General features: G+C 42.3%; 1 protein-coding gene across 3 annotated transcripts in view; it reads right to left on the reverse strand.

The window, feature by feature from the left end:
• Positions 1 to 5067: 5067 nt before the first annotated feature.
• tsc22d2 (TSC22 domain family 2) overlaps positions 5068 to 14206 on the reverse strand; it is a 32640-nt gene continuing 23501 nt past the window's right edge. For all 3 annotated transcript variants that reach the window (XM_005459885.4, XM_005459884.4, XM_003455360.5), the window contains 2 exons: positions 7868 to 7919; positions 5068 to 7541 (listed from right to left, as the gene is read on the reverse strand). In XM_005459885.4, coding sequence (XP_005459942.1) covers positions 7251 to 7541; positions 7868 to 7919 — 343 coding nt within the window. In that variant the 3' untranslated portion in view covers positions 5068 to 7250. The remainder of the gene's footprint in view (positions 7542 to 7867; positions 7920 to 14206) is intronic.

The raw sequence follows: 14206 nt of genomic DNA on the forward strand, positions 1-14206 counted from the left end.
GAAATTACTCAATTAAACACAGGCAGCAACAACACACATGCAAAAATAAATGAAAAAAATAAATAAAATAAAATTCAATTCTGTCCCGTAGAAAGACATTTTTACTTTAGGTAAAAATGTTAAAATGTGTTTACAACGAGACAAGAATAGAATACAAAGAATAAATAGCAAACAGAAAAGATATAAACAGTCGAAAGGAGTATAGTGCAGAAATAACACGTTTTCACTTTCTGACCACTTTATTAGGTACTAGTACCGGCTTGAACCCCCATTTTCCCTTCAGAAATGCATTCTTCATGGCACAGACCTTGGTTACAGCCAGCGGTTAACTGAGTTAAACATGAGTGTTGATGAGCAGTTGTGCAGGTGTACCTAATAAAGTGGTCGGCGAAGCTACCTTCCTGCGATCCCCACATGATGGCACCACAGTCTTACACTGTCTGTCTGCGCGAAGCCGTACGACTCTGCTGTGACGCCTGGTGGCAGTGGAGAGTCACCGCAGTGCAGAGTGTTGTCCTGTAACAGCAAACTGTCATCCTCAGTAACTCCCAGGCGTGGTTACAAATGACTGAATGGTGAGTAATTGCCCTTGCATAACGCACATGGACATGTATAACGTGGACAGTCCCTCGCCATGTACAAATAACCCCTGCGATTGAATAAGACTTCCTTCCTCTGTGCTATTTGACAGTGCGTGTCTGTGTTATACAACATTAGACATTCTTAGCTGAGTCAGAGGTAAGGAATACTTTGACCGTAACAGAGACATCTGACCTTATTTCCGTACTCTCTGGAAATATGAACAATGTTCAGTTTCAAAGTAGTATGTGCCTCCAGAAGACGTACAGCACCACTGTCAACAAACCGTAACCAAAAACAAAAATGTTGATTATTCCAAAATGTAATTTCATAATTTATTTATTGGATTTACTTTAACCAACTCGAAATAACAGTTTAATTTTGGTATTAGATGGGGTAAATGCTTTCATGTGATATTTTTGTGTAATCAAATGTTCTTTAAAGATTAAGATGTTCTGCTCGGCTCATCAGAGCTAATCTGATTTATATGGTCATAGTTTCTTTTGTTTTTTTTAATTCAATATTTCCATCTGAAATTTAGTGAAGCAGGAAAATGAAGTGATGTAACCTTGTACCAGCAGCCTTCCACCACCTTAATAAACCATTAAGTTGCACTCAACGTGTTTGATATGACCCATCTCGACCTTTGACACACATTTTACCACCTGTCATGAGTCAGAACATGTCAGGTCACAAGATCGCAGTCAAATCAGGGAGCGGAAATGTTGATTTTAGCGTTCTTCCTTCATTCATAGTGTTGCATTTGCTGAATTGTATTTGCTCACAGTGACGTTTGAAACACTCCCAGTTGTGAGCAAATACGGGGTGAACATGCTGCCGCATGACCGCATGTAATAATGTGTGGAAAGTATGTGGTTGGGAAGACCTGTCACGCTGACACAAAAACCTGGTCCATCCAGTTCTTTAGTTTTGCAGCAACGTGCAGTTTGCATCCTTTGTGTTGTAGCGTAGCCACAAATGCACACCCTTTAAATGTCAGCAGATAGAAGAAAAGCTGAGAAAACTAAAGGATGAATTTTGTCATTTTGTGCAAAATGCAGACCATGTTTCATTATTCCTGGCAGAGCAATGAAAAGAAATTATGAATGCAATGAAATAAAAACCAAAAACTTCAAATAAAGCCGTCTAAAAGTTAAGGGGTAAATAAAACAGGGTGAAATCTTCATTCTCTTTGACTTGAATTAACCTTGATGAGATTAGATGCAACTTTGTAAAACTCTGACAAGGAAACTGGATTCACATGACGCCACCTGTGAACACAGAGAACGGCGTTCCAAGGAAGTCGGTGTTTTCTGCAGAAAAGTGCAAGTAAGGGCATCAACCTGCTGTTTGACTCAGCCAAGGCCAACTCCTGATACATGTTATTCCAGATTTTAGGTATAAATGTTGAAAGCATCCACAGTTTTCAAGAGAAAGAGGGAAGCTTAAGAAAGACTCTTTTACAGGCCAGTGCAAACAGCATTAGCTGTATGTGTCGACTGATCTTTTGCAGTTCAAAGAGGCAAAAGGTGGCTGTGAAGAAGCTCACGTGGATTTAGAAAATTTCCCACTTTTCACAAGTAAATGTTAACTAAAGTACAAACATGATTTCATGCTTATTCAGTTTCGTACAGAGCAGTTTCCTCACTTTATCCTCAGATAATCACACCGACAGATATTTGCATGTAGTATATATTTCCAGAGATGTCGTAAATCACACATTTTGCCGATCCTTAAAAGCAGGGAAGGGCATTCGGTTTATTGGCTGTTTGGTCGTTGCCAAAAATCAAATTGAGCTGTACCGAAGAGGTCATGACAGCCGAGGGTCCGTTTTAATAAATGAAAAGGATTTATTACATAAGAGTGTCCCAGAAAAACAACTTAGAGTTAAATTGGTTTACATGTGACCGCAAACTCAGCTAACTGAGAGATTCCGGCCAGAGGAATACTAGGAAAAGAAAAGCACGGTATTCCGAATAAAGCTGAATAAAGATTTTTTCCGATGTTGTAGCTGTGTTCGTTTGAAAATAACTACCTTTGTTCAAATTTATGCCTGAGATGTCAGGCAGGCGATGAGTGATGCCTTAATCTGTGCTGGTGTCAGTTTCCATCCTCCTTCAGGAGAAGTTGGGGCAAGCAGGCAGAGTTACTTCCTCCTTGGAAAAATGAATTCCTCAGAATGAGATATGTTTTTCCTCAGAGCGCTATCAGTCTGTGAGGAATTTTGGAAGAGGACAGATGATTGTTACGGCGATATAATGAGGTCATAGTAGGCTGCATGCTTCGTTACACATGTAAACAGCTATTTTTGGTCAGAGCTTTGTTTTCATTGTGAATTATTTTAATTCCAATCATTCATCAGCCACTTTGCTAGACCTTGCTAGACTCCCTTTTGCCCGGGATGGACTTAATTCTTCATGGTCTAGATTCAAAGGTGGTGGAAGCAAAAAATGCCAAGCACATATCCATTACACCAGCCTGAGCTAGTGGTACGAGGTGGGATGGATCCATGCTTTCATTGTGACTGATGCCAAATTCTGGCCATCCAAATGTTGCTGCAGAAATCGTGACTTGTCACTTGCCAACTATTTTCAATCCACTGTTGGAGGAGTCCATGCAAACTATAGTCTGGCTTTCCTGTCCATAGCTGACTGGAGGGCCACCCGGTGTGGTCTTCTGCTGCTATGGCCCATCTGCGTCAAAGATGTGTCTTCTAAGATGCTCCTCGGAGTACCTTTGTTCCAACAAGTGGTTATCTCAGTTACCGCTGCCTTCCTATCAGCTTGAAGCAGTCTGGTCATTCTCCCCTGACCTCAGGTAGCAACTCATTCTCACCCAGAGAGCTGCTGTTTACTTATTTTCATTTTTTTGACAGTTCTTCGGAGATGGTTGTGTGGGAAAACCCAGCAGATGAATAGCTTCTGACGCATTCAAACTAACCTGTCTGTTCCCAGCAACCGTGCCACGTTCAGTCTTTTCAATCACCTTTCTTCCTCATTCTGGTGCTCAGTTAGAGCTTAAGCAAGTCCTCTCGACCATGTCCTCATGATTAGACACCAACATGATAAGACACTGCTGACGAATTTGGCAGCGATGCTAAGTGGTGAGCGTGAGGCTCCTCGTATCAGTCTGGGGAAAAGGGAGGGGAAGATAAAATAATAATATTTATAATAACAATAGTGAATTAGGAAGAAAAAGAATAGTAAAATTAAGAAAGATATTGCAGAAGAATATATGGAATAACTAACAGTCCCCAAGTCAGCAGCACTGGAATGACGGAGAGCCAACTCGGAGGCTATACCCAGAGGTTAGCTTCGCTGGAAGAGGTTACCCAGGTCAACAGCAATACTGTTTTTTTCATGGAGTGTAAATTCTCCTCTGTATTACTGTCTTTCTATGGGACACGTCAGTTTGGAGACAAGTTCGCTGCTACAGAGCAGAGTTGACCCCAGACCTGACGGGAGAGAGTCAACCCTGAACACACCCCCGTTAACAGTCCCGAGACCCAAATGAGCCCATAATAAGCGGGCTGTCAATCATGTTACACTGAATTCTGTGCTGCTCACAGGATTGATGATGAAAGTGAGCTGGAGCCCCTCCCAAGCAGCCCACTCTCCAAGTTGACCAAATCATTGAACTCAAGCTCCAGCTACTGTGAACGGGGTGGAGGGTAAATAAGATATTCCATTAATCAGTATCATTATAATACACTATTATTAATTCATTACTAACACACAGATATAGACCATCCAACAATGACAGCTTTTATACATACACACAGTAGTGCAGAGAATTCTAGCAGTAGAGGTTTGTAATTGTATTGTTGATAAGTCTCCTAGGAGGCAAACCTCGGGGGGATGAAGGGATGCGGCGTTCCAGTGTGTGTGGTAAGTGTTATATAACTACAGCGCGGTGCCAGGTTAGCATGCAAGTACTTGTCAGTAGTAGTTGCTTTGTGTGCATATCTGACTCTCCACATCCTTTTTTTTTATTTTTGTAACTTTTCACCCATATAAGGTTTATTGTGAACAGGTGTACCTAATGAAGTTTAGTTTGCCATGTTTATATTAGTTTCACAGGAAAATTGAAGTGACAAATGTTTTCTGCGCCTGTTCAAACACAACCACCGTACACACAATTACTAAACGTTAATGAGCCAACTCTCAGGTTGACCCAGCTTTTCTGCCATCATCGAATTCACTTCTGTATTTGTTCCCTTGCAGGACCCGTGTAACCTGCAGCAAATTTTTCCTTTTGTAATTTTGCCTGTTTGACACTCTGGGAGGAAAAAAGAGATTTGGGCAAAAGGCAAAAAAAAGTAAGTTTATGATTTAAGGTGAAATTACAGGACGTGACTAATTTTATTTTGTAATTTTGTTGCTTACATTAAAAAAAAAAAAAAAAAAAGCCTCTTAGTAATGCTGGAAGGGTGACACTTTCGTAACACGGGGATATGTCAAGGAAGAATGAACACACATGAAGACATTCTCATAATAAAACAGTAATTTATTATCTTTTTTTTGTTGTTGTCGTTGACCGAAAACTAAAATTGTCTGAACAGCACATTACAAGGGCATCGTTAAGATATTTTCTCCAAGGCTCAGTGATCACTTTCATACAGTACATTTGGCATGTACACGGTATCTCCTTCAAATGAAAGAACAGAAAAAAAGAGAAGCCCATTTGCCAAAAAAGAAAAGAAAAATGACTGATTGTACAATTACCAAGCAATTTGGTTCTAAGCCACAGAGAAAGACGCCGATGGCCTGCTGACAGCAAGCGTCAGCAGAGGAGGCACAAAAGACGCGATTACAGACAGGATATCCCATAATATGCTCATACACAGCTGATTGAGTTCCAGCTTGAAAGTGAGAAATGTTTAATAGTTTGGATTGTTTCATTTTGCTGCAAGTATTGCTGTTTAGTTTTTGTGTTTTTTCCACTGTAAGCAAACTGTTGTGCATTACAATTAAATGGTGCATTCATCAAACTCTGCAATGTAACAAAGCCTTCGCAATGCATATGAAATTTAACAGCATTTGGATGAAAACAAAAACTGCTCCTTTTCCCGCCTCATGCACCAGACTTTTCCTTCCATTCTTCTTCTTCTAACTCACACCATCAGCTACTTACTCCAACCTCCTATCCATTTTCTCTCTCAGAAACCTTCAGATTTTCATTCAACAGAAAAACAAGAGTTCTGGATAAAAACTATGAGGTACCAAAGTGGTTTGATTACAGATCACGCAGAATATGCAAAATGGCGACAAAGAAGCACAAGGAAGGAGAAAGTAGAAAAAAATATATAAGTGCGCGTTTTCTTAAAAAAGAAAAAAAAAAAAAAAAAGGATTGGAAAGGAAAAGAAAGACTTACACAGCTTTGTGTCTTTGGTTATAAAGTAGGTCAAACAATTTTCACAGCTTTTCATCCCCCCCAAAGCCAAACCCAGCAAATTCATTTCGTTTTGACGAAGAAAGTCTAGAAAAAAGTTAATCAACAGTTTTCTTTATCAAAACATCCCATCACATATTACTTATCTTAAACAACAGGTGTTCTCCCGTACAAACTGCCCATGCTCTTAATACTTTACACTTTACAAAATATACATTCAACCTGGATTTCATCTAATGTAAGCGCAGCTTTAGTGTTAGCACTATTTCATGAAGAGGCAAAAAAAAGAAGTCTATTTTTTTGGAAACTTATTGCCTACCTGTTGAGAACTACAAGTTGCAAGAATCTATCAAATTTAATACCCGACAGATTCTAAATACCAAAAGACCAAAAAGAAAAAAAAGGTTTCTTTTTTGTTTTTTAATAAGCATCTCCATGACATTGTTCATTTACATTATGAAAATAGCAGCCCTGAAATAAATAAACGCAAATACTAAAACTGAACTAATGAAAATTTATTATGATTCATGTCAAACGTATGGTGGCTCTGAGAACAACACAAGCTTTTTCGATGCAGCATATAACAAGCCGAGGCTGTCGGCTCAATCCGCTCGAGCTGAGCCGCCTGCCGGTGGCGTCCTCTTGCGCTCAGGGAGGACATATCCTCCAAACCACCTCTCCATCACCCTCTCTGCACTCTTGGCCTCTTCCAGCCCTGCAGTGACGTTGGGTGCAGACACTGGGAGGTCAGTCTGTGTTGGATGTTTCCAAGGATCCTCGTCACCCCTCTGGACCCTGGCAGGGACACGCTGCTGTCTTCCCCCATTTGTTGCCCCAACAAATCCAGCTCTCTGTGCCCTCTGACCCCTGCCATCCCCTACACAACATCAACATGCAGTTGTTGGTTTTTGTTTCTTTTCTCTTTTTTTTTTTTAAATGCACAATGGCTGCCCTGCTCACCCCCCACCCATTTGCCCCTCATCTCCTCCTTTTTCAGCTCTGTTGCAGCCAAACACAAGGCCTGAATAAGACTTTGCACAGGATGGTAAATGTCTTAAATAATGTGAAGGCCTGATGACATCAGCACACGCTGAAACACGGCTCTCAGTGACAAACACAGATGTTGCTTTGTTGATTTGTCCTCAAGTGGAGCACTTTGAACACAGAGCAGAGTCCATTTGCTGTATGGGGTTAAGGGGACGGTAGTAGTTAGTTGTTGCCTTTGCTAACAGACTCCTGTCCGTGGGACGTGTGTTTCTGACAGTTTATAAAGAGGGAATCACGCTGAGGTGATGTTGGGCTGATGAGGGACGCTCTGGCTTCCCTCGTGGTGAACCAGAGAGGGGGTGCTGTTTGTGACGAGCGGGTGTTGCTGCTGCAGTGGCGGCGATCTGCTGCCATGGGTGAGCTGATTGGTCAGATGGCTGAGCTGCTCCGAGTTGGCCAGCGACTTCAGCACGGCGTTCTCGCGCTCCAGCATAGAGTTTCTCTCGTACAGCTCCTTGATCTGCTCCTTCAGCACCTCCACCTCCTCACGAACAGCATACATCAGGTGACTCTTCACCAGATCCTGAAAGTGAGGACAAACTATAATTAGCACACAAAAATGACAGTGGTCTTTGTACCAAGGCGTCACTGCTGCAGCTGCTTTTTAACAAATCCCCTGTCAATCAAAAGGGACCAGCAGCACAGACGCTAAATACTTGGGCTGGTCTGAGGCTCATTTTTCCTCTCCGTTTCCTTCTACAAGATGTTTCACGTTCATCCTCTTTCAGCCACTTATGTTAACATCAGCAGAGTAAAAGTTATTGTGAAACATGTCATTGTACAGACTGGCAAGGAATCCATATCACAGGATCCAATCTGATATGACACTAAATATGCGGAAAAACTCACCATTGCCTGCTCAATCTTGTTATCGATGGCAACGACGCTGGCTCCCGATGCACTGTGGAGAGAAGAGGAGGAAGTTTAGATATCAATCTTGCTTATGCCCATCGGACATTTCACATTCACCAAGTGCCAAAAGTGGCTCCCCCACAACTTGAGATTTCACTTGCATCGCTCAGGTGAATCAAAACAAACCCTCGAGCATTTTCACTCGTGCAGATTAGCTTCTAGAGAATGAGATTAGACCAGGAAAAAAACAAAGCAAAAACAAAACCCGTACTATTTTTAGTGAATTTTCCATTGTGTTTAGCACAAACTGGCAGAGGGCCCATGTTTGGAAAGGCAAAAATGCAAGACGGCATGCTACAAACGTGATGCCGTTTTCAGAGATCAGAAGCACGGGAAAGATTGGGGTGGAAGGTGAAGACATGTCTTGTTATACACACCAAACTCTGTTTCAGCAACAGCTTTATAACCCAGACTTGAAGCCGTTGCTCTACATGCCTGCATTAAGTGAACCTTTCCAGAAACTTTCCATACTGCTGTATGTTGGCTTTCATGGCTCACAGTCTCTGTTCAGTATAAACAGCTGTCCGACTCCACATTCAAATGTGCCACCAGTGAATCAGAGCACAGCAGCAACCAAGAGAAACCAAGACAAAAATCCACTTGTTATAACAGCTAAAGCAAAACGCAACTATCTGCACATATATCCAGGTCAGATAGCATCTCTGCATGGCAGACAGGGAGTCTGGTCAGTCTTCCAAAACGTGTTCCGCCTAGTACTGGTCCTGCCATCGGTAATCAGTTTACATCATCAGTACACGCTCTCTTTTCTAAATTATATCTGCATAAAATACCAAGCACCCACTTAACTCCTCTCTGCCTCTCACATCGTTATAAAAACATCTTCATGTGGCCTCAGAGGAGCTCGATCCTTTATTTTACATCTCACCATTTTTCCAGCAGGAAGCGATGATTAAACGTTTAATTTAAACACAAGACGATTAACTTACGAGTCCGTGCTACAAATCCTCATGAAACCAAACGACGCCGACTTTTCACCGTTTGCCTTTTAACCTCCTCCACAACAGCGCTTTTGTTTTTGAACGATCACCGCCCTGCTCCGCTGTGGAGCGAAAACAAAAGCAATCGATGTGTTCTGGAGCCGCTGGACGGCGCTCTGACTGGGAGCTGGAGCAGCAGACGGAACACAATGTGCAGACTGCCTCTAATTATTATTTTTAGAGCTTCCACGATGTTGAAAAAAAAAATTAACGTTATAAGAATGTGTAATTACACAAGATAAAAGTAGATGTGAAGCAGTTTCCTTTGAATTAAATACAGACGCACAATTATTGTGTACTGAGGTTGGGGGTTGTACGGAGCTTAAGTTAAGAAAAAAAATTGTTACGTTATGTTTACATCTTTTTTTAAACATAATTAGATTTTTTTAAAAAGAAAGAAACGTGGAAATCGCACATTGCGCTAACATCAGCTTGGCACCAGTCTATCCATCATTTACACCCTGCGTGCTGGAGCGCACGTAGTGTACGGCTCCGTCGGCATCTCGTGGGGGGACACGTAGTATAAACACAGATCAAACAGATGCCACATGTTCGGGAAGAGAGTGGTGAACACACGAAACAGCTGCTGGCAAAACACCTCAAACTATGCGGGGGACAAAATGAGCGCAAATGGCCATCGAGCAACTCTCAAATTACGTACAAAAACACCGACAAGGAGCCAAATGTCTGTAGTTAGTAAGTAAGATTTAAAAAATAAAAGATAAAAATATGTCAACGTTTTCAGTTAGTAACGCAAAGACGCCGTAAAAACTCCACACGCGGTCTCGATGGGCACGCGTAAAATAAGCCCACATGCGCGGACACAGAAACAGCTTTTAAAGGTGTTTACCTTACGCATCGGGCTCTGTAGGCCACCAAACGTCCTGAATGTGGCGGGGATGTTCCCGGCGAGCAGGGCAGGCTGTAGCTCATTTTGCAGCGCATGGTTCCTGAAGTTTTCTCGCAGCTACACGTTTCTTACTGAGTAACAAACACAACAAACTGTCCTGTTTGAGTGGAGGCTCACGGTTTCTTAAAACCACTGCTTGGTCACATGGTGAGGCGGAGTTCAGCCTTCGCCGCCTCCTCCCACCATTCATTTACTCCGAGAAGCCTCTTTCACAAGTTACATTATTCAGAGCTGAAACGTACGTGCGGAACAGCCACTCCAGAGGCACACGGGAACATATCAAGGAAAGGCACAGTTCTGTATGTACCCTATGTCTTGTGTTAGTGCCTTAAACTCCATCTGCACCATCACAAGGCTTCTGCAGCCCTGTTTCTCCACGTTTATTCCTTGAAATCTTGAGGCAAACTTTGGGCAGTTTGACAGTTAAAATGTGCATACAACACAACAAGGAGAATTAAACAACAGTTTAATTTTTTAATTTGCACAAAGGCAAATAAGAAGGTAGTTTTATTGATCACATTAAGACTGTGCATTAAAACATCACAGGAATAAATTCATGTCCTTTTTGGCTAATTACATTAGCAAAGCAGTCCCTTCCTCCTCTGTCATTTCCAGTAAAAACACCAAGATTAAAACATGAGATGACTTAAAACTGCCCGCTTATTTTTCCAGTCACTCAGTGGATTACCGAGCACCTAAAATGGTTTAACTACACGCCTAAGATTAGTCAGAGATGTCTGCGATAAGAATGGCAGCCTGGGTGTACCCCCACATTCCGGCTTTTTTTGACTGCTGGGAGAGCCTCAAGCGTCTCCATTGCCCGTAACCCTGAATTGGACAAGCGGAAGCAAAGGGATGGACGGATGTCAGAGATGTACTTGTGTAATGACGGTGAGGTAAATGAGTTGCATTCCAGCACAAATCTCATTCAGATATGTGATTTTAAAGTCGATAGATGACGGCAGCAGCAACAGAACACATTCTTCCCTTTGAACTAAGCACTTCCACATCTGGGACAGTGAAAGAGATATGTCCACGAGCTTTGGCTGGAATGTGTTTTTATCAATAGCAAAAGACAAGAGGCATGCAGGTTGAACTAAAAAAAGAAGTTTGGCTGTGCAATCTGTACTTGAAGAGTTAAAGAAAAAGCTAGAAAGGAAGAAACAGGTTGTTGTCATTCCATGTTCAAGGAAAACAAAGCAAACTGTATATTTTATTCAAGGAAGAAGACATGTGGTGGTTTATATAAGGACCACTGGCTGTGTTAACCTCAACACGGGCCTTCCCCACAGACTGCAGCAGAGTACAAATGTACTCACCACCCCGCAAACAAAGTCTCCGGGACCACTAGGCAGCACATTCCAGTTCTGGCCACCTCCGGCCCCGAGGCCAGTGCATTCAAATGCAGACATCTGTGTCACAGCCACCAGGGCTGGCTACAAAGTTTCTACCATGCATGCCTCCCTTTTGACACCGAGCCCATCTCCTCTTACACTGCACGGTGTACCCACCCTCTACCTGGATCCATGTACATCACAGCAGACACGTGCAGGAGCAAAACGAACTCCCTAAATCATCACACACTGTTTTCCAGCACCAGAAATCCAATGTGTTCTCCATTAGGGCCACAAATGCACCGGCACTCATCCCCGTCCCAAAGCACATAAACACACTCTGTGGGGGAAGGCAGCTGAATAAATTAGACCTTTGTCTTACAGTAATAACCCCCCTCCACGATCATATTTCAAAACAATAGCTGGAGGGTGGGGGCTGCAACAACAGATGAGTGTGCTCGCTGACAACTCACTGTGGCTCTCGTTCCGATGCAAACGCTGGCTGCAGCCGGCCGCTTGTTTGAAAAGACAGGAGGGTGTAGTTTGGCCACTGCGCCAGTTGGCGTCAGCAGAGGCCCCCGATTAGCTGCAATTCAAAAGTTCAGCAGCTTCAGGAAGAGAGCAGTTTAGCTATGACTTCATTATTATGGCACAAATCAGCTTGGAGTTTATGTTTAATCATGACGCAGCTGTAAAATTAATTTGAAAATACAAAACAAAGCATGTTTTTGCTCCATCAGAGCTACAGGGGGCCAATTCTCTATTTATCTGTCTGAAAAGGGTCAAAAGTACTGCGTGACCCAGCAAACAACCAAGCAGGCTCCACAACACTCTGCTCAACTAAATGATCACTCACTCTGAAAACAAAGAAACCAGTATTTTTGCAACAGGGCGTTCTCAGCAGCAGACCTGTGAGCCCCTCATGTTTACCCATCTGCTTAAATCAATCAGATCATATCCAGTTTTTCCACAGAAACAGGGAGTAAAAAAAGAAAAACAAAAAGAAGAGGAAACTTGGATTTCAGTCAATGCAATGTCTGCCGACATGAACAGATTTTTTAGAAATATGTCTCTATAGCTGGATTTGATGTGTGGACGTGGGTTCTAGTTTCTTTTGATCATATATCCTTAGATTTAAAGGCTTTGTTTCATAACAGATAAATCTATAATATTTCAGATGATTCTGGGGTGAAATAAAGAAAAGGCATTACCGTTTCAGATTATCTTATTCAAACTTTTAGATTTGTTTAGATTTTCAGTTTCTGATCGCATCAGCCAAATAAATCAAATCCTCACATATGTGAAGCTGAAGTTAATCTGTATCCTAAGAAACAGTTTCAGATTATTTCCTGTCACGCAAATAAAACATTTTATTCACTAGTAAAACTGCAATTAGAAACTCATTAGTCAAAATTTTATATATTGAAATCAGTTATCAGGAAGAGCACCATTTACATTCTAATGTGTGTGAAACATGTGAGTCAACACAGCCTCAACGCTTTTCATGAAAATAACCTGAAACTGGAATATTAAAAAGGGGAGAAACAGGTTACACATCCCACAGGGAATTCTTGTGGTTTACAGCAGTTTATTTTTCCTGCAAGCACATACATTTGCATACTGAACTAAAATAATCCCCAAAGAAAACAATCTCGACAAACTACTTCTGCCCTCCATGGACTGCAAAGCTTCAAACAACTATGACAATCGCAGGATGCAACAAGTATGTTAATACGAGCCTGTGAACATGGCGCATATTTGGATGCTGTATTGTTGGGAGCATGTCTATATAAGGGGTGGTCCATATTGACACAATGGAGTCTAAACAAAATAAGAGAGACCACGGGGAAGTTTTATTTCTCCAACACTAAATCAAAGTCACAAGTGGGCGTGTCTGCTGCCACAGCGCTTCCTCGTAAACAGGCCGGAGGAGTTGTCCCACTGCAACCTCATCTGTTGCGCAATATCGCTACACTGCTGCACAAGCAGCTCCTCGTGTAACATACGCGATGTGACTGGAAGGGAACCGGCCCGTCCTTCCACCACATGGACAGCTCCAGCAGACATCTTGGTAAACAAAACAGGATGACGGGGGAGCATGAGAAGCAGTCAAGTCCCTCGGGGGCTTATAAAGACAGGATAAAATCTGAATTCTTCAGACGGCAGATGAACTTCGTCCATCACTGTTAATTTAAGCAGTCCACAGAAGGCCTCTTTTTTCAAAGCACAGTCTTAGACGTGATATCCGTACCTACCAACAAGCATGAAAACATATCAAGTGACCAGTCGCGTACACATGTAGGCCACTGTAGCACGTTCACAATTCAACTAGACAAAAGCTGCTGGTTTAGGGAACAAGCTCACCAAAGCAACATCTGCAATCTGTTCCCCATCTACAACTAACTACTGCTAGTGAAGGTTAACATTTTGCATTGTTGCAGGAAAAGGGGCAGGCGATAAGTAGCAAACGGACCAGCAGAAGTTCCAAACGTCTCAGGTGTCCTAAAACAGTAGAGTACTGTGAAATCCACTAGAAAGTGTGAGTTTTAAAAAGAGGCTAAAAAAAAAATTCACCAGCAGGGCTGTTTGTTAATGGCGACTGTACTCGACCTCTACAGCTCCTACAGAAATCCATCAAAACCCATATGCAAACAGTGGGAATGCAGCTCAAGGGTCCTCTGACCATAATTACCTAAACACAATGTGCTGCAATATCAAATTACACTTTTTCAACGCCTGAGAGACTTGAGCTTCGCCACTTGTTTGTCTCAATCTGGATTAAGACCCCCGCTGGAATGTGCATACGTAATAGTTTTGTTCCTGAGGCTTTAATGGAAAAATCCCGGCACCTCAGTGTTAACGGGCCTCTGTATTCAGGAGAGCATTTATCACAAGATCAAGGACTCAGCCTCATTTGGGTTTACTCTCTGAAGCAAAGGGTGTGGGTCAGAATAATGTCGTTAGGTAGTACAGTCTAATTACCCCTAATACACATGTCAGTGCCTTTATCAGTGACACTTTAAGGGGACTTTTG

The sequence above is a fragment of the Oreochromis niloticus genome, linkage group LG15 (assembly GCF_001858045.2).
Source record: "Oreochromis niloticus isolate F11D_XX linkage group LG15, O_niloticus_UMD_NMBU, whole genome shotgun sequence".
Classification (NCBI taxonomy): Eukaryota; Metazoa; Chordata; class Actinopteri; order Cichliformes; family Cichlidae; genus Oreochromis; species Oreochromis niloticus.